The 20,858-nt window shown below is 42.8% G+C and overlaps 1 protein-coding gene across 1 annotated transcript; it reads left to right on the forward strand.

The window, feature by feature from the left end:
* The first annotated feature begins 6,421 nt into the window (after positions 1-6,421).
* Positions 6,422-20,508, forward strand: si:dkey-174m14.3 (uncharacterized protein LOC563117 homolog). The gene is made up of 6 exons (XM_067242302.1): positions 6,422-6,435; positions 15,234-15,395; positions 15,611-15,677; positions 16,562-16,669; positions 16,764-16,844; positions 19,105-20,508. The coding sequence occupies exons 1-6, from the start codon at positions 6,422-6,424 to the stop codon at positions 20,506-20,508; spliced, it is 1,836 nt and encodes a 611-aa protein (XP_067098403.1).
* Positions 20,509-20,858: the final 350 nt, after the last annotated feature.

The following is a 20,858-nucleotide window of genomic DNA, read 5'->3' on the forward strand; positions in this document are numbered from 1 at the left end:
CATGTGCAATGCCTGTCCACAAAAACCTGTGTCTGGCCAGTGAGAGTGCACGTGAGCGTCCTTGATGACCTGCGGCGTTGTGTATCCCATGAAGCACTTGTTGTTTCAGGCTGTCTGGTACAATAAACTGGTAGAGCTTGTTGTTCATGTTGTTATCTCTTTTCACTTTAACCCTTGTGTTATCTTCGGGTCATTCTGACCCATCAGTCGTTGTGACCCACCGTCGTATTGCGACAACTTTACTGCATACAAAAACAAAGTGAAGCATTTTCTTTTAACCGTTGGGCTGTCTCAGACCCCCCACATTGCAAAGGTTAAAATAAAATTATTTTTATTTGTTTTTGTATTGGGTAAAACTGGGTAAACACAACAATGGTTCGTTATGAACCTTTGGGTCATGTGACCCGAAGGCAGCACAAGGGTTAAATAGCATTTCATCTTGCAGTGTGAGTTTGTTCCAGTGCTTGAGCAGCTTGAGTACACTACGAGGCTTCCTTGTACGCTCACGTTTGTCAGGTCTCTTGTGTCTCTGGACATAGTAAACCACTCTACTCAAGGTGCTGTCTTGCTCCTGCATAGTCCGAAGAGTGCTTGTAGGCAGAGCAGTGGTACAATCCTCCTTCTCAAGATGAGGGATGACTCCAGTCCCCATTATTCGGCCTGTCCCACCAGAGCAGTGGGCATCTGAGAGAGCAGAGATCTCTTGAGAAGTTAACTTGCCCTGGGAAAGCGGTTGGGAGAGATCAGAGCTTGGTTCAACAAGTGTGCTCACCAGTTGACAGTTGTTTGAGTATCTGAAAGTATCTTGAACTGTTTCGTCTTTCACACCATTCAGTTGATTTAACAAAGCATTGTAAGGCTCTGTTACAAGGCGATGGCTGACACTGGACTGGACAAAAGGCTCCCTACTGAGTGCATCTGCCACAATGTTTCTAGCTCCTGGCACGTACTTCAGGTCGAAACTATAGGATGCCTGCTTCGCTACCCAATGCTGTTCACATGCATCCAGTCTTGGTTTGGTGAGTATGTATGTGAGGGGGTTGTTGTCAGTCCAAGCTGTAAAATTACGACCTTTCAACCAGTAATGGAATTTGTCACATACTGCCCATTTTAAGGCTAAGAACTCGAGCCTGTGCACGGGGTAGTTCATTTGAGAGCGTGAAAGCGTCTTGCTCGCGAAAGCCACTGGCCTCGCCTTGTCGCTGCCTTTGGGGATCTGTGAAAGTACTGCTCCCAACCCATCAAAAGACGCATCCAATATGAAATGGTAATAAAAATCAGGGTGAGCTAACGTTACACTCGAAAGCAAGTCATGCTTTAAGGTCTCAAATGCGCATTTGCATTCCTCAGTCCAATCTGATTGTGTGAGTTTAACATTTACAACTTTCTTCTTAGGATGTCTCCCCTTCTTTTTGAAGCACTGCGTGTCCGGCTGGGAGATGATCTTGAAGAGGGGCTTTGCCTTGGCTGAACAGTTCTCAATAAAATGTTGATAATACAAGACCATACCCAAAATGTATCTAATTTTCTTAGGACAAGGAGTGATGCCATCGGAGTCCATTAAATCAGATACCTGCATATCAGTGATGGCCCGCACTTTCTCAGGGTCAGTGCAAACTCCTTCTTCACATATGATGTGACCCAGAAATTTCACAGACCTTCTCAGAAAATTACATTTCTTCGGTGAGAGCTTCAAATTGTGAGTCTTCAACCTCGAAAACACCATCTCCAGCCAGTCAAGTGCAAGCTGCTCAGTTGGAGCAAAAACCAAAAGATCGTCTAGATATGAATTTCACCAGTTTGCTTTGTTATCACCAAAAATCGACATCATCATCCGCAAAAATGTAGCAGGGCTGTTCGTGAGGAATTGGGGCATGCGATTGTATTCGTGAAGGCCGAATGGTGATGAGAATGCTGTATACTTTTTGTCTTGCTCATGTAGTGGCACATTATAAAAGCCGGATGTCAGGTCCATGGTGGAGAAGAAAACATTTCCACCTAAAGCAGCAAGTGTGTCTGTCTGGTGTGGGAGAGGATGAGCATCCTTTACTGTCCTGGCGTTAAGCCATCTGAAATCATTACAGAGCCTGAGGTCGCCATTTTTCTTCCACACGAGTACTAAAGGTGATGCGTACTCAATGTTAGACTTCCTTATTATGCCACTCTCCTCCATGTCATTCAGAGTTGTCCGCAGCTTCTCATAGTGACTTGGGGGTATCCTACGATAAGGTAAACAAAATGGCTTGTCATCAACCAAACGAATCCTGTGAACAAAATAATTTGCTAGACCACAATCCATCTTGTTCTTCGAGAATATAGACTCATGTGATGTGATGATGTTGAGGAGTTTGTTCTTCCATTCAAGAGACACTTCACACGCACTTAGGTCTAAATCATTCACTCCCAGGTCCCTCAGAATGCTGGTCAACTCCTCTTCTAACTTTGGAGGTTGCTCGGGGATGTGACAGGACTGGACACCCGACTGGACGTTACACTGGACATTACACTGGGCACTTTCAACCTCTGGGAAGTCCTCTACTGCAATGCACGGGGATAGATCAGCGATTTATGAGTTCCTTCTCAATGTCACAGGGTGATTAGTGGGGTTAACTAGTTTAACTGGGACTAAACCATCACCAAATAGTGGTGCAATGACTCGGCCGACCAAGATCTGTTTAGACCTAGATTCAGACTGAGTGGGCCCCATGACAACAGTACTACCCACAGACACCACGGCCTTGCTAGGGAGTTTACCCCAAGCTATATATTCAGTCTCTGGTTGCAATGTCACACTGCCCATAAGTTTAGCCGTACCCACTTTGTCACGCGAGAATTGCGCCTCAAAACTTTCTCCAGCATTTTACATTACATTTAGCAGACGCTCTTATCCAGAGCGACTTACAGTAAGTACAGGGACATTCCCCCGAGGCAAGTAGGGTGAAGTGCCTTGCCCAAGGACACAACGTCAGTTGGCATGACCGGGAATCGAACTGGCAACCTTCGGATTACTAGCCCGATTCCCTCACCGCTCAGCCACCTGACTCCTATTTTGATTACTCTCTAGATTAACCTGGTCTGTAGATCTACACTGCTGTGATCCAGAGTCATGGCAAGCGACAGAAGCAGCATAAACATCAACCTTTGAAACATTTGCCTTATCAATCTTACCACGACATGTCGAGCCAACAGGTTTGAAGCTAGACTCTTGGACTTACTAGACTTATGGGCATTCAACACAGCTTGCACTTCATGAGCTGACCATTTGTCAATGGACTTGGATCGAAAGGACAGGGCCAAATCTTTACTGGGACAATGGCGGATGAACATATGGGAAATCTCAGTTCCTGGGTTGTCAAAAATTTGTCTTGCTCCCTCAGACATTCAGAGGCTACATCTGGTGCTTTGTTTAGCCTCAACCAGTAATCGTAAGGCTCTTCACTCTCATTAGGCAAAGTGGTATAAAAGTCAGAGAGGGGAACTGGTGAGTACTGACTGCAACTGAAATGCTTACGAAGCAGACTGTAAACAGCATTGGGGCTGGTTTGGATGTCAGACTCACTGTTCCTAATCCAAAATTTTACTACATCTTTTGCTCTGCCCCGCAGGTGAACAAGTATCTCCTCCACATGTTCGTCAGCATTCACATTTCCTTTCTTAACAAAGGCCCTCATCAGGTCTTCCCACTCCTCAATGTCAAGCGAGTCAGATCCATCTCCTCTGAAGGAAGGAGGCTCCTTGAAATTTCTGTGCGTGACCAAGTGAGCCTGAGATATATCTAGATACAGTCTTGGTAGGTCGAGTCAAAGTGTCACTGTCAGTACACAGGTCGTTGTGTGTGTCTGACCCCAAGCTAGGTGGATTAAGACGACTCATAATATTGTCGGCTATCTGCTCTCCAATCCTTTGAGCAATTGAGCCTACTTGATCCAACAAGTCAGGGGTAACATGACCAATGTATGGTATTGAACTAGTGACTGGCTGCCCATGTAGGTTATGCATATCGGTAATGTCAGGGGGATCAGTCGAAAAGTCAATCCTATTTGCTCCTAATGCAACGTTACTGCCAACAACAGGACTACCCAGAAAAGAAGCAGGTATCTGCAGTACACCCCTCCCCCTACCAACAGAAGCTGGAGTATGAACTGGCAAATCAAATGCAGGATTGCTCATTATGACTACAGTCCAAAACAAGTGCAGAGAAATAAAATAAAATCAACCAACAAGAGAAAACTGACCCAAAACAAAAAAAAATCTGAGCAGAGCTAGAGTCCTTTCCAACGGTAAAGGATAATGCAGAGAGATGTCCACATCAGGAGACCACAGTCCACAATGTCCAAATGCAGTCACAGCGACAGCGGTCCAGCAAAGGCAGGCAAACGGCCACTCACTCCATGGCACAGTCACGGCACCAATGTGACGGTCCTCTATGTGTCAGTCTCACTAGGTTGTGTATTATGGAGTTGCAGATGGAGAGCATCTGCACACAGGGAAACCAGACCGAGTCAGGACAGGCACATCAACGTTGCAGACAGAAACATAAAGTAGCCCATGGCAGTTATCGGAAATTCTGCTCTCTTTATTAATTCGTTAACTGTGGTTGTTTTTATAAAATCAATTTCACATAACAAAAGTACAGTACACATTCAATGACAGTTACCTGCACACAGGGAAACCAGACCGAGTCAGGACAGGCACATCAACGTTGCAGACAGAAACATAAAATAGCCCTACACCACGCACAGTCAGACGGAGAAATAGCATTAGTAGCTAGCAACAACGGAAAATTAGCTACATTTAGCATTCAGCTTTGAGACAAAATTTAACGTCTCACGCGACGCCAAACAAACGGCATTCATCTCTAAACTTCATTACAACAAATATACAGTAGCATTTAACATTGTGTGGTGGCTTTAAAGCATCTTGGCTCATTTTATGTCTGCAGCGTCTAACATGCGACTCACCACGGCAGTTATCGGAAATTCTGCTGTGGATTAACCTATTACTTTGCTTTTAGCGCGGCACAATGTGAAGGTGACGCAATCAAATGGGCTGTCCCCATTTATTCAGGAATTTAACAGAACCTATATACAACCGTTACATATACTCACGCAAAAAATGCCACAGCCATCAAAACAAGAACACTCATGAATCAACAACCAACATTTTAAAGTGAGGCTTAATCGGAAAAAAACATTTGTGTAGGCTTACGTGTGGCCTACTAACACAAGCTAAACTTGGCATGTGACTGACTGCCTAGTATGCTCTGACTTGGTGCCTGTAGCCTTGGGAAGGGAGCTGCTCTGAGGTCTTGGGGTGGTGCAAGGACTGGGATCTATTTTCACATGATCCTGTTTGCTCTTTTTGGAAGAAGTCTGCTATCTCACCCTTTCTTTTAATGTTTGAAGTGAACCCTAAGCAAAAATAACATGTAGGCCTACACATCCAATTACCCACATTTGAGTCCAATCTCAAACATATCCCTTCATATCCCCACATATCTTCAATCAACTAGCCTTTAAGTTAACTCTACTCTGAAATACGTATTTCAAACAGGCATTATACAATAGCAAACAGGGTAGCTATCTGACTGCAGTGTTCATCTTTTGTAACGTTAGCTAATAGATTGATAAGGCATCTCATCAAGGAATCTTAGCAGTTAAAGTACAAACATAGTGTAGCGACCCACACCAAAAGACGTGTGTTATATGTTAGGCTGTTAGTTTGTTGTTTACCAGTAGTGTTCGCGGTTTTTTTCAGGAAGTCTCAACCCCAATGCTAAACATTAAAACGATAACTGTAATATGATACTCTTGTCTTCCATCGGTGGCGCTGTATCAGGCGCTGGCGTAGTGATTTGTGACTGACTGGTGAACTGTGGAAATATCCTTGATTGAAAAAATGCGCTGCCAGATGTCAAAATAAACGCTTCTTTTAACAAGATAAATTAAATGTCAATCAGCATCCAATTGCCAGGGATAGCGAATGACATTTTGGGGTGGCACCTGGGGTGGCCAGTCCGATATCAGGGGGGTCCAGTGCCACCCCCGCCACCCCTCTGGCTCCGCGACTGCTCTCATACTCTTTTACACTCTTAATTTGACCGTTCTCTTCACACTTCAGCTGAACACAGATGTAAACTTGCTTCATAGTAGGGTGAGCTCTGCCTGAAAAGAGAATAAAATGAGTTAGAGTGGGAGATTGAGAGAGATATAAAAGAATTATACGGAAGGGAGTGAGAAGCAATAGGGTGGTGGGGAGGTAGACGAAGTGAGAAAAAATTGGTTAAGGCAGAGACGGAAACAGGAGTCTGAATTTTGACGCGTGTCTGTGTACATGGTGCTCTCGACTGCAGCAATGATTCTGGCATCCCCTGGGTCACTAACCTATTGTATGTGCTACCTTTTAGGTTTCTGACAACGAGATGAAGACTATAAGGTAAGAACCTCTTCCTCTCTGACTGCACAAAGCCCACACAGCTACACCATTTATCTCTCTTTCTCTCTCCCTTCCTATCTCCTCTGCCCCCTCCTCCCTGCTTTTTCACTCTCACTCCCTCCTTTTCTAGCTCTCTTTTTGCTCTCCCATTCTGAGCTGTTCAAGGTTTCTCTAGGCTTAACAGAGCTAAGTAAGCCAGCTTGGATAGCACAGGGATTTTTTTATCCTAGCGCCGGCAGAGCTAAGACAGGGAGTACAGTAGGGGTTGGATCTCTCTGTGTCTCCCCCAGCTGTTCAGGATGAAGCTGTGTGCTAGCGGAAGGTACTGCTTTAATGCCACACTGTTGATGTGGAATCTACGTTTGGCATTAAGTCTGTAGTGTTTGTTTGTGTTTGCGTGATGTGGCTTAACTGTGGGTGCACATGTCAGTTTCCTTTCTGTGAACACATTTCATGCTGTTTAAAATCAATATACATTTTGCTTTGTAAAAGAATGTGGTGCCATGCCTCACCAGTGCATATACATTTAGCTGCATTGGATGATTTATCTTAAGGTGAAAGGTTCCAACTGGGTGTTTATGTAAAGTAAAAAGTGGTGTATCTTTGGTATTTAACTTTTACATTCTATGAGTCTGATGGACTTACTTGATGAAAATATAGACATACTATAGGCTGTAGTTTTGGAATTTCACCTTTAAGTTTACCAAACAATTGTTTGTAGCTTACTTTCAAATTTGTTTTCTTGTGTTCCCCCCTCCCCATCAAACATTGTATCTGTTCTGGTGCTGTAAATGTTCTATGCTGGCCACATAAATGATTTGTCAACAAGATGGGTCAGGGTCAGATGGCTGAGCGGTTAGGGAGTCGGACTGGTTATCTCAAGGTTGCCAGTTCGATTCCCGGCCGTGCCAAATGACGTTGTGTCCTTGGGCAAGGCACTTCACCCTACTTGCCTCGGGGGAATGTCCCTGTACTTACTGTAAGGTGCTCTGGATAAGAGCGTCTGCTAAATGACTAAATGTAAATGAACAGATATTGTCTGTTGAACTGATATTGCTAAATGTAATGTAAAGATGGTAATAGTTCTTTGGTGTATCTACTATGATGATTTGGGATTTGTTATGACAAATTATACAGCCTCGGGGAAGGGTGATACATTTGACAGGTTGTTCAAACAACACCCCATATTGAATATTTTCACCTCTGTATCAGCAGCTAACTGTATCAGTTCAATAAAATCACAACGGCCAATAAAGGTACAGAGGAGGTTAGTCTCCTTTTTCCTTCCTTCCTTCCTTCCTTCCTTCCTTCCTTCCTTCCTTCCTTCCTTCCTTCCTTCCTTCCTTCCTTCCTTCCTTCCTTCCTTCCTTCGTCTCTCACTCCTCTTCATTTTGTTTAGTAGAAAATGAGTAAACGAGTAACTCCAAATAACAGACAGACACCTACTAGTCAGAAAAGCTTTGCACACAGAGAGGCACAGATCATCTGCAGCCCCCAGAGCAGCCGTACTGATGCACACTTGACACCCAGCATTCCAGTGTCTCTAAGTTCCAGTTTCATCAACTCTGTGATATGTAATAAATACATTTCCAGCTACTTTTTGAGGGACTTCCGGTTTTACGAAATCTGCCAGAGGTGTGGATGTATATTTTAGATCGAGACAGATTGGAGGGCCTTAAGGCCTAATTCTGCTGTGAATGAGGAAGTGAGTTGGGAAACTGTAGTCCTAGACTCTGAGAGTGCACTGGTTTGGATGAGTAATGAGCTACTGAAGCAGTGTTTCAAGTACTGCTGTATTTCAATACTCTTTATTACTAGTGTTTTAAATTGTTGGAATTGTTTTCGTATAGTTATGTTAAAGGAAGTAATAAATGAAAACATAAAGATAATTTATCTTCGTTTTACATTGTCTAAACATAGCACCTTTTATACAGTGTACCATCAGATTTATGATTTATGAGGATATTATATATATGGACGATTGTATGGCCTGCAGTCCATATAAGTTCTTTAGAAGTCATCATAAATCCGATGGTACTCTGTATAAAAGGTGTTGCATTTACATTTAGCAGACGCTCTTATCCAGAGCGACTTACAGTAAGTACAGGGACATTCCCCCCGAGGCAAGTAGGGTGAAGTGCCTTGTCATTTTTGGCACAGCCGGGAATCGAACTGGCAGCCTTAAGATTACTAGCCTGATTCCCTAACCACTCAGCCATCTGACTCCCTTTAGACAACATACAGGACTGTAAAGAAACATTTTTTTTCATAGACTTTGCCGTAGATTTGATCTGTTTTCAACTTGGATTGTTATCTTGGCTGCATCAACTAAATTGTTTGTGATTTTGCATTTCTATGATGCTGCTTTTGTTGCAATATTATAATTGAAATATTAATGTCACACTGCAGTAGAGATGTTGTTATTGTTGCACTTTGCCAGGTAGTTGAGATGTTATTGGCACAGTGCATACAGACTGTTCATTTGACTCTAACCACCTTTGAACTATGCTCCTCTGATCCTTGATTTCTGCTGTACTTTCTACATATATGTAGCCTGACGTTGTCATACTCATAATTCTAGTCAGAATATGAGTCTGATACCGCGCCGTTGGGCTGTAAGTATGGAGCGTGTTTCAACCGAACCCTGAAAAAAAAATGCCTCTTCGCTCAATTGGATAGACCTACAACCAATCAGAGCAACGTAGTATGTTAACTTTGACCGAATCCCGTAGGAAGGACGGCAAAAACATATTTTCCATCGACAAATTCCTTGATTGCGTTTCTCTGTTCCTCTTTCAAAATTAATGCGCTGTCGAAGTCTTCTAAAACAGACTCGATGGCAGAATCATCACAGCTCAGCTCTCCAGCGGCAGCCATGTTTGTTGAAAATAAATTCAACCCAAGCACTCTTTGGTGACGTGGTTGATTACGTTACTGTTGATCATCTGTCCATCATCGTATAAAGCCCGCCCTGACAATTTGATTGGTCCGAACAGCTCCTGTTCGGACATACTTTTTCCCAAAACTAGCGACCCCAGACCCAACTTCCTGACCAATTTTTTTTGTGGGCGGGGCTAAGTTGGGCTGGCACCCAGGCTAACATATATGTCCTATTTGTATGTCGCTTTGGATGAAACTGTCTGCCAAATCGAAACATTTAATTGTATTGAACACAATGTAGAGAGAGCGGCTACTTTGCTGTTTGGTTGTGCTCTCTACCAGTCCAGTTGAGCTGCAGTCACGAGCAATGTATTCTGGTGGGAAGTAACCTCTGTCTATTTTTACTGACATTTTTTAATTGCTGTCTCTTTCTGTCCATAGTCAGCATTGCCACCACAATATAAGCTCACTTCAAGATCAGTTCCCATGACAAAGTTTTTTTTACTGCCTTAAAAACAAACCTTTAGTGACCCATTCTTAGATGATAATCTGTGACTGTGTACTAGAAAGGTTACAAATTACTGTTCACTTACGCTGCTAACTTTATGGAGAAAAAAATAAGTATCCAAGATTTCTCTGCACAAAAACACACTTTTCTTGCTTGAAGGCGAGAACTTTTTAACAGCATGTGTTTTTTGTGTGTATGTGAGTTGTAGTAGCGTAGTAGTAATGTAGTTGTGTTGTTTTTCTAACCACCAGCCTTGCTCCATCAAATTTCCCAAATGTGTCTCTGAATCAGTGGCCTGATTATTTATTTCTCCAAATTGTTCCAGTAATTATCTCTCACTGTTGGAGATGGTTAGATGTTGTCTTGATATGCCAGGACCAATATTAATAGTGTTTGACATAATTTCCACACACACTGTAACACACATGCGCTCATGCACACATTGTTTTGGAGTGTGGTGTTGCCTGCAACACCACACTCCACAATCTCAAAAGACTGAATTGATAAGCCCTATGCTCACCAGCACTCCTTTGTTCTTTGCTTTACCCCTCTTTCTCTCTTTTCCCCCTCTCACTCTATTTTCCTTTCATTCCGTCTTCTCTTTATCCTGGCAACCAGACTAATCAGCCAGCTCATGTTTTATTTGCTCTGGCAGATAGGTCTGAGCACCCTCCCATTGAAAGAGATTGCAATGAGACCAGAATCATGTCGGGCCAATCGCCGTTTAAGGGTGTGCTAAATACAATGAGGAGCGCCGTTGAGGCATTTTCGTAAACATCCAATAAGTCGTTTCATTACTCTGATTGGTTGTGTAATAGCATGTTCAGTTCCCCCTTTTCCTTTTTTGTTATTACTGATGGTTGAATATTGTTGTCTTGGTGCATGCAGATGAATGCCGGTGAGTAGTTGTGGATTCTGTTGGTCAAACGTTCATTTAATGTCTTACAGATAACTCAAAGACATAAGAAATATGTCTTCCTTTCCCCATCTCTCTCTCTGCAGCAGAAAGGCAGATCCGAGTAGCAGCCCACACCTTGTGTTCTTGGCACCTTCTTCTCTAGCTTTCCTCTCAAATGCCAGCATGGGATATGAGTAGGAGGTAGCTCAATCTGAATTTTAAAAACTCTGTTTCACCCAATATAAGAAAAGCCAGTCAGGGAGTGCACTGCAGTAAATAGAGTAAGCGTTTGACATGAATAGAAATAAGCTGTCAATGGTATTTTAAGGTGCCGGCAGACATACATTTCTGTCACAGGAAATTGAGATTGAGCAGGCAATCCTGCTGAGATGTAAAAGTGCAAGTGCATGAATATACCATTCCATGCGCACACATTGGGAAAGGATGAATAGGGGAGCATCTAGAGCTTCTAGCATGAGGCCCAGTTGTAAGGGTGAACTGTCCCCATCTGGAGGGGACATGTCTCTGTGACTCCTATCTGCTTAAGGGCCACATTGTGTGTAATGGAAGAATTCAAGTGGCACTGTGTGTAGATCTGAATAGTCAAGATGGCGGTTTCAATACAATTTATTTAGTTTGTACAACTTAAGAATTAACAGAGTACTCTGGACCCGTCATAGCGAAAGACATGCAGATGTAACCTACAGGTTGTTCGAGAGAGTGGTGGAGAACAACCATAAAGCCCTGCCTTATATAAACTTAGAACATAGGATCTTCAAGATGTTCAATCAATCAATATAGCAGTCTCTGTGATTGGCCAGCACCACTCAGTGACAGTTTGACTCCACATCAAGTGTCCCACAGTTCTTTGATGTCCCAGCTCCTTCTCTAAATAAGGATGGTAAAGATACCCTTAATGAAACACAAACAGGACACAGGACACAATCTCCTTGGCCAAAAGGTCAGAGCTGCTAGATCAACTGATCCATCTACCCTTCTCCCTTTAGGCCACGGGAACTCAAGAATCCCCCAACCTCTGTGCCCCTGGCTTCTTAATTAGGCATCATAAAACAACACCATAAATACCTTAAGACCAACTGCTACATCCATTCTACAGAGCTTGCATCCTTCAAAGTCCCAATTCATTACATTACATACAGTTAGGTCCATAAGTATTTGGACATTGACACAATTTTCATCATTTTGGCTCTGTATACCACCACAATGGATTTGAAATGAAACAATCAAGATGTGCTTTAAGTGCAGACTTTCAGCTTTAGTTTCAGGGTATTTACATCCAAATCGGGTGAACGGTGTAGGAATTACAACACATTTTATATGTGGCCCCCCCCTTTTTAAGGGACCAAAAATAATTGGACAAACTAACATAATCATAAATCTAATTGTCACTTTTAATACTTGGTTGCAAATCCTTTGCAGTCAATGTCAGCCTGAAGTCTGGAACCCATAGACATCACCAGACGCTGGGTTTCGTCCCTCGTGATGCTCTGCCAGGCCTCTACTGCAACTGTCTTCAGTTCCTGCTTGTTCTTGGGGCATTTTCCCTTCAGTTTTGTCTTTAGCAAGTGAAATGCATGCTCAATTGGATTTAGGTCAGGTGATTGACTTGGCCATTGCAGAACATTCCACTTCTTTGCCTTAAAAAACTCTTTGGTTGCTTTCGCAGTATGCTTCGGGTCATTGTCCATCTGCACTGTGAAGCGCCGTCCTATGAGTTCTGAAGCATTTGGCTGAATCTGAGCAGATAATATTGCCCGAAACACTTCAGAATTCATCCTACTGCTTTTGTCAGCAGTCACATCATCGATAAATACAAGGGAACCAGTTCCATTGGCAGCCATACATGCCCACGCCATAACACTACCTCCATCATGCTTCACTGATGAGGTGGTATGCTTTGGATCATGAGCAGTTCCTTCCCTTCTCCATACTCTTCTCTTCCCATCATTCTGGTACAAGTTTATCTTGGTCTCATCTGTCCATAGGATGTTGTTCCAGAACTGTACAGGCTCTTTTAGATGTTTTTTGGCAAACTTTAATCTGGTCTTCCTGTTTTTGAGACTCACCAATGGTTTACATCTTGTGGTGAACCCTCTGTATTTACTCTGGTGAAGTCTTCTCTTAATTGTTGACTTTGACACAGATACGCCTACCTCCTGGAGAGTGTTCTTGATCTGGCCAACTGTTGTGAAGGGGTTTTTCTTCACCAGGGAAAGAATTCTTCTGTCATCCACCACAGTTGTTTTCCGTGGTCTTCCAGGTCTTTTGGTATTGCTGAGCTCACCAGTGCGTTCTTTCTTTTTAAGAATGTACCAAACAGTTGATTTGGCCACACCTAATGTTTTTGCTATCTCTCTGATAGGCTGAAAAATCAAAACAAACCTAACGATGGCTTGCTTCACTGATGGTGACAGCTCTTTGGACTTCATATTGAGAGTTGACAGCAACAGATTCCAAACACAAATACCATACTTGAAATGAACTCTAGACCTTTTATCTGCTCCTTGTCAATGAAATAACGAACTCCCTTTATGAGGGAATAACATACACCTGGCCATGGAACAGCTGAGCAGCCAATTGTCCAGTTACTTTTGGTCCCTTAAAAAGGGGGGGGGGCACATATAAAATGTATTGTAATTCCTACACCGTTCACCTGATTTGGATGTAAATACCCTGAAATTAAAGCTGAAAGTCTGCACTTAAAGCACATCTTGATTGTTTCATTTCAAATCCATTGTGGTGGTATACAGAGCCAAAATGATGAAAATTGTGTCAATGTCCAAATACTTATGGACCTAACTGTATATATAAAACACATACATTGGAACTATATTCTAAATTTCCACCACAGTGTGTGTGTGTGCTGTATGTGTATACATTTCATGTATGTGAACGCTTATGGTATTTTATGTGTGTCTTTAGTAATCTTTACTTGTATGTTTGGTGTGTGTGCGTGTGTGTATGTGTGTGTGTTTGAGAGAAAAAAGGCCTTAACCATAATGCTTAAGCAATGCAGGTCCATCTCTAATAATTGAAAAAAGGTACTCTGTCTCAGCTCATCCCCCACACAGTTTGTCTGTGTGATCACTGCTGTACCTGTGGACGGAAATTAGGTGGGAGGAAAAATATTTTCACAAGTGGCTTGTCTGTTAAACTGGTTTAAGGAAATGTCAGTTATTGCCTGCATGCATAGACACCAGATAAACATATGAAAATGGTTTTTGAACTGCTGAGTCTAATGTATAATTATTGTTTAATTCAGTAGGTTCTAACTCTTGCCAACCTGTCTCTTTGATCTGTTTGGCAGGATCAACACAGGTAGACAAGTCATTCATTCTTCAGGGCACACAACTTAGCTGAGCCCAGTGTGAAATACACCCCAAGCCACTCTCTGTGTCGAATCCACATTACACATGAGAAGTTGTGAACACAGACAAACAATGAAAAAAATATATATCGGCAAAACCTCCCTAAAAGTCCCCAGAAATGGTGGTAAACATCAAAAAAAGAGGTAAGAGCAAACACTTTGAAAGCCATGCACTATCCACTCACAGAGGTTGTTCCTTTCACCTCTGAGCCATCCATTCAGATGGAGGTGGAGGCCGTCCTCCAAATCTAGTCATCCCACCTCATCATTTCACCATGCTGCCCTTAAATAAAAACACTATAGTCCTATGACTCAGATCCCATTTTGACAAGTCACTAATGTGGGATTTGGATTCCTTTAAGTAGATTACATTACTATGCTACAAAACAGAAGCTTGTGTTTTTCAGGCCACGCCTGGATGGGTGGGGTGAAAACAATGTTTTCAAGGCATTGTCTGAAAATAAAATCACCTGAGGCAATTGGAGAATAATGTTATCACTCCACTGCGTAGTTTTTGTTTGATTTGTTTGTTGTTTGTAAATGCTTTTTTGTGTGCATATGTGTCTGGTGGTGATTTTTTGTTTGTTGATATGTATTTTAAATGTATCACATTCAAGATTTCCTCCATTATTGCTAAAAAAAATACATATAAATGTAAATTGTCTAACAACTCCACGTGTCCACTTAAGTTATTGAAAGGAATCCATTCTCATTTTATCTCAAATTATCTTGTCATTAAGACAGAGATGAGTGAGAGGATGTCGGATGACCATCTATGTCTCTCTCAGTGCTATCTGCTTTCCACCAGTTGATACTTTCATTACTATTATTCCTCCATCTGTCCATCAGTCTGCTACAGCCACTTCGTAAAAGTTGGGTGCGTTTTCTCTTCTCACACTTGCCCTGCTATCATATCTAGGATATACTGTGTGTCCAGTATATACTATATGTGTTTTAAATCAACCCTGGTTGTCCTGTTTAACTGGATAACATATGGGAAACCACCTTTGTGTTTATCTCCCCATCATCGCATGGCACAATTTGAAAAACAAGATAAATGGATCAATATTCATTTAATCTACATACGTTTGCATACATAAATGATGTGTGGCTTATGTGTGCAGTTCTTTGCAGGAGCAGAAGGAGGATTTGCGAAAGCGGCTGTCCTATACCACCCACAAGCTTGAGCTGCTGGAAAGTGAGTTTGACTCCACACGCCAGTATCTGGAGACAGAGCTCCGCAGGGCCCAGGAAGAGCTTGAAAAGTTTACAGAAAAACTACGCAGGTGTGCCATATCTACTGCTTATCACTGACTTCATTTCTGACACATAAATCAAATAAAACCTAATACATGACAGATAGATGCAATCTTAACGTAATTGTCATTTTAATTTCTATGACTGACACGCCAAAGGTTATTATTCAGTTGTATTAGTTAATCACATATTTATGTGTGTGCGTGTGTGTGTATACTGCGCTGTTATTTTTAACACCTCTAAGAATACAAAGCAGCTACTCAGCACTGCAAAGGATCAATCAAGATCTGGAGGAGAGGAATCACAGAAATGTAAGTTATAAAACCCTTGATCCTATAATGTATGTCAGTACAAGTGTTTGTAAGAGTGTGTAAGTGTGCACCAGAATATGTTCATAGGGGATGCAGGAAAGTGATTGTGTTTAGAAAAAGTAGTGAAACCACTGAACGTTTTGGAATTTGAATGCATGGTTGTTGGGGAAGCTGACGTTAATTACAGCCTTTTGCAGTAAACTGTCCTCTTTCCAATAGCAGAATAATGAGCTTGTACACGCCCTGTGCATTTAATCATTTGTCATACACAGCTTTGCTTCAGGAGAGGTACAATTAACCAAACTACCATCAAGAATTGTATGACTGTCTCTTGTCTGAATAGACAACTGATTTTGTCTCAAGGTCATATGACCTTTCCTACTGTAGATTTAAAGAAAATACAACACTAATAATGATAATCAGGGGTATGTAAGGGGCAAAAAGAAAATAGTATTAAGGAATAGTGGCTCTGACTTTCTCTCATCACATTCTTATACCTGATATTTTTCTAATGCAGATTTAAAAACTTGAATCAAAGGCATCTATAATGAGTAATCTATTAATCACAAATGCATGCTTTTTGCAGTGAGTTGAAGAATGAGTACCTCTGTAATCAGTAGCTGATTTTGTCTCATGGTCATAGTAAACTCATACGACTTGTAACCCCATAGACCACCAATTCCAGTTCAGTCAAGACAGTCACGTGTTGATGTGTTGATTACCATAGATATGAGAATAGGTTTGACTTTGGTGGAGTGGTGCAAGGGGAAGCAGTCCCTGCCTCAGAGCACCTGCAAGCAAATACATTCAAAATGAGGCAGGGAGCAAACAGACTATAAAAATATATATCACTTTATTCACTAATGAGTTCCTTTTGTCCTCAGTCACAACACCATGACGACGAGAAGCGAGCCCTTAGCAGAGAGGTTATTGTCCTTAATAACCACTTGACGGAGGCCAAGCTGACCATAGAGAAACTGCAGGAAGACAATGTATGGTCATGTTAAATACCTACAGTATGATGTCTCGGAAACAAAACAATCATTCTTAATGTTGTTCCCATTGTTGTGTAATATTTTGAAACAGGATCTTTATAGAAAGGATTGCAACCTGGCTGCTCAGCTACTCCAGTGCAACAAGTCACACTATAGAACCCAGTTGTCTGAGGTGAATACTCTGCAAATCTATCGAAACCGCTACTATTGTGACACTGCTAAATCTTCCATCCTAAAACTATTTCCAATTAAATGTTGTTTGGTGCAACACTCCAAGACTGTATATTTAATACTTATATTTATAATTCCTGGGGCCGGTTGCACAAAACACCTAAATTTTTTCCTGAATTATGACACTTACGGGTAAATTTCTCCTTAGCTAAGGGATTTACTTGAGGGTGTTGCACAGAATCCTTTAAATGGTTTCCTTAGCTAAGGTGAAACGTTAAGGGATTTACTACATTGAACGTGATTTCACAGCAGTAAAATTTGACCGTTTCCACGGAGACCACGTTTGTTCAGTTGTATCGCTATTGCGTCACCTTACAAAAGCTAGAGCTAGTTAGCTCCAGCTTATAGGCTAGTGACAAATGGTCAAAAAGGGCTTAAGTTTTTGAGATACCCCTACCGGAAGTAGAACTAAACCCAACAATGTTTTTCATCATCTCTAAGGTCTCCCATATATGAAATGGATTCTTGGCTAAACATATTTTACTGCTAAGATTGTTAAATGGGGGGGGTCAGATGGCTGAGTGGTTAGGGAGTCAGGCTATTAATCAGAAGGTTGTTGGTTCGAGGGTTAGGGTTATGCCAAATGACATTGTGTCCTTGGGCAAGGCACTTTACCCTACTTGCCTCAGGGAGAATGTCCCTGTACTTACTGTAAGTCGCTCTAGATAAGAGCGTCTGCTAAATGACTAAATGTAAATGAACAGATATTGTCATTTACATTTAATAATGTTATACACCCCAAAAAGTACTAAAATATAGCCTGTCTGTATGGGAGCTCTAGCTAGATCTATGGGGAAAACAATGAAGAAAAGAAGGCAAGAAAACCAAATTGGTCAGAGGAGGAAAATATTGTACAAAACAAAGCACATACTAAACAGTACATTTGATCCACAAATAACTGCAAACAAAAAAACTTGCAACAAATTGCAACAAACATAAACTCAAGGAGTTTGCTGAAGTGGTCTATTCAAGAAATAAAAAATATATATGATAACTTGACTTATGTCCAAAAAAGAGATAACCAATTACAGGAGGGAGTCCAATAAAACTGGTGATATCAACTTTACTTGTAGGTCTTGTTGCTACACAGTAACGTTTAAGTGAGAGCTACTTCTTCTTACTGTGTAGATCAAAATGAGATCAACAGTTACCCTGCATTTACCGCGGTAGCCGACACTTCAGTCAAGACACTCACGTGATTGATTTCACCATTTATTCATACACATGACAAATGGTTTAACATTGGCGGAATGGATGTACATGGGGAAGCGCTCCCTGCCTTCACTGCAGCATGCATGACATGAGGCAGGGAGCAACAAGTTAAATCCCCCAAGGGGAGAACAGACAGACCACATGGGGGAGAAGGGGATGGTGTGTGCGAAGACGCGTGTGCGTGCATTTGTGCGACTTTATAGCGCCGCCTATCAAGCTAAGCCTATGGGCTAAGAACACGGCGTTGGGTGATATGGCGCGCGCTGCCCGAGTGCCATGCCTGAACTAGCTCCGCTCATATAAATAGCCTTCATGTTTAGACTGCAGCACAATAGCCTAACAGAGTGCTATAGGTGTGGGGTGGGTTAATTTTTCTCCTTAAACTCGGCCATGTTGCGGTAAAGAATAAGCCAGAGGTACCTTAAGTTTTGTTTCTTACTTTGTTTGCTAAGAGCTTTCGTGTATCGTTTTAACAAACTTTAAGGGAATCCTTAAGTATAAGACCAAGATAAGGAGAAAACCATAAATACTTTAGGGAACATTTCAGGAAACCTTAAGGAAAAGACTTAAGGGTGCTTTGTATAACCGATTATATTTTAAGGAAACCTTAACTCTGACTTTAAGGAAAATCTTAACTTAAGGTGTTTTGTGCAACCGGCCCCTGGTACTTAATTATACAAATAATTAGTTTTCTAATTTCTTGTTCTTGTTTATTTCTGTTGATTATGTGCTGCAATAAGTATGTTACTTGTTACTATGGTGAAGCAGATACAGAAGATTAGGGGAGCACTGTCTTTCTTTGTGAAAGATACCCAGAATGGCACAGTTCAAACTCATGATCTTGTCTAAGTCTTCCTGGTCTTCTTTTTGTGATTTTTTTGGCAATACATTAAATGCCAGATAATCTGAGGTTTACTAGTTTAAATTTACATGTCACAGACTGAGGTCAGGTCTGGTAACTTTAATGGTCACCCTTTACTTTCTCTCAGCTGCCTGCCGAATTCCAGGAGCGTGTTACCATGCACATGGAAGGAACTCCTCTCTGCCACACTCCCTACTCAGACTCTGTTTCTGCGTCTGTCATTGCCAAGGTTCTAGAGAAACCGGATGATACATGCAGCAGTCAAGCTTCCAATTCACCTAGCCCCCAACCCCAGGACCAAGGCTTTCTTCTAGATACCATTAGCAGTGGTGAATGCTTAGGCCTTCAGGTGGCCTACAAGTCAGACTTGCACAGTAGTGACACAGCCCTATACTGCCCTGATGATCGACACCGTGAGCGCAGGCCCAGCATGGACCTCCATGGCCAAAGAAAGTTCTTGTACGGGCACCAGAACTCTACAGACAGTAATCCAGAAGAGAGCTCCATAGGACTGAGGCCCAGCTTCTCCCAGGACCATTTTGCTAAGTTTCCTGCCTCACTAGGCGCTGCCTCCAGCTCCTATTCTAGTTTCAGTGGAGGTGGGTCTGAAGACAAGGGCAATGGTCCCCCTAGCAGCACAGCATCCTCCCCCCACCACCATTCCCTCTACATGGACTGGAGAGACGGGGGCGACTATGAAAGGAAGAGTGACTCATCCTGGGAGAGAGACAGTCCTGGTGGTTTCAGCAAGACCCACAGCTTTCAGCAAGCAGAGATGAGCCACCGCCAGAATGACAGCTCGCCTGTCTACAGCCGCACCATGTCCTCTTGCTTCAGTGAGCCCTATGAGCCTCTGCCACCGTCCTCCTCGCCCAGTGTCGCCTATGGAGACAGTCGCCGTGGCAGCATGCTGGCCCCTGAGGAGGAGGAGCTCATTGGGCGCTGGAGGCAACTGAGTGTGGAGGACCTGAGTGCCCACTACCACAGCCCCGGCCGTGCCTCACCTTACAGTTTCTCTGAACAGCATTTCTCAGTGCGACCGGCCAAAATTCACCTGGGGCCCATTTACAGCAGTTTTCAAGAGGGGGCTGACTACTACCACCACACTGGAGCCGTCATGGACCCAGTCTGCTTCTCTAACCCCAGCCCAGAATGCAGCCCGGGGCTGCACCAGTCCCACAGCCCAGCCCACCTGTACCACGCTAAGGAGGACGGTCAGGAGTCTGAGACCAGCATATACCACTCAGGCAGCTCCAAGGACACAGAGGGTAGTATTGCAGCCGGGGGGCATACAAAAGAGTATGTGGACATCAGTCTCAATAGCTCCACAGAATCCCTATCCCAGAGATGTCTGGAGATGGCAGCTGACCATCACTACCAGGCCGAGATGCATAGTTCACCACCCCAGAAGAACCCTCCACTGCCCCCACCTTCACCCCCTCCCCCTCAGTATAAAACATTTGGCACCTTGGGACTTTCTCGAAAGGACAGTCTGACCAAAGCTCAGTTGTATGGTACACTGCTGAACTGATTAAGGCCCCTAATTTGTCAATTTCTCTTTCCCTGCTCTAGTATAGTTGTATATCGTGGAGCTACTCCCCATAGGGAGCTCTTCTCCTTGTGGTTTACCCCTCTGTGTACGTGCAGCCAATCAACTGAAGCTTAACTGTATCCACTGCAGGTGTCCTAATTAAGGGCACCATGCCGCTGCTCATGCTCCCAAAAACGTCAGCACGGGTTGAAATCTGGAAAGAACAATTTAGAAGCTTCAAGACTTTTTTGTGACTGGAGCATCTGCCACTCACTTCGTTATTGAGATGTCTATCCCGCCACAATCACATGGGGCTTTCTCAGGGCCCATGGCAGGATGTTGCCAATGGG

Source organism: Osmerus mordax, chromosome 8 (assembly GCF_038355195.1).
Source record: "Osmerus mordax isolate fOsmMor3 chromosome 8, fOsmMor3.pri, whole genome shotgun sequence".
NCBI classification, from domain to species: Eukaryota; Metazoa; Chordata; class Actinopteri; order Osmeriformes; family Osmeridae; genus Osmerus; species Osmerus mordax.

What these genes read in the sequence shown, in the direction of transcription:
- si:dkey-174m14.3 (XM_067242302.1), top strand. An exon ending in AGGAGAGGAATCACAGAAAT is followed by an intron (nt 15,678 to 16,561) that starts GTAAGTTATAAA and finishes TTTTGTCCTCAG; the next exon opens with TCACAACACCATGACGACGA. An exon ending in ATAGAACCCAGTTGTCTGAG is followed by an intron (nt 16,845 to 19,104) that starts GTGAATACTCTG and finishes ACTTTCTCTCAG; the next exon opens with CTGCCTGCCGAATTCCAGGA.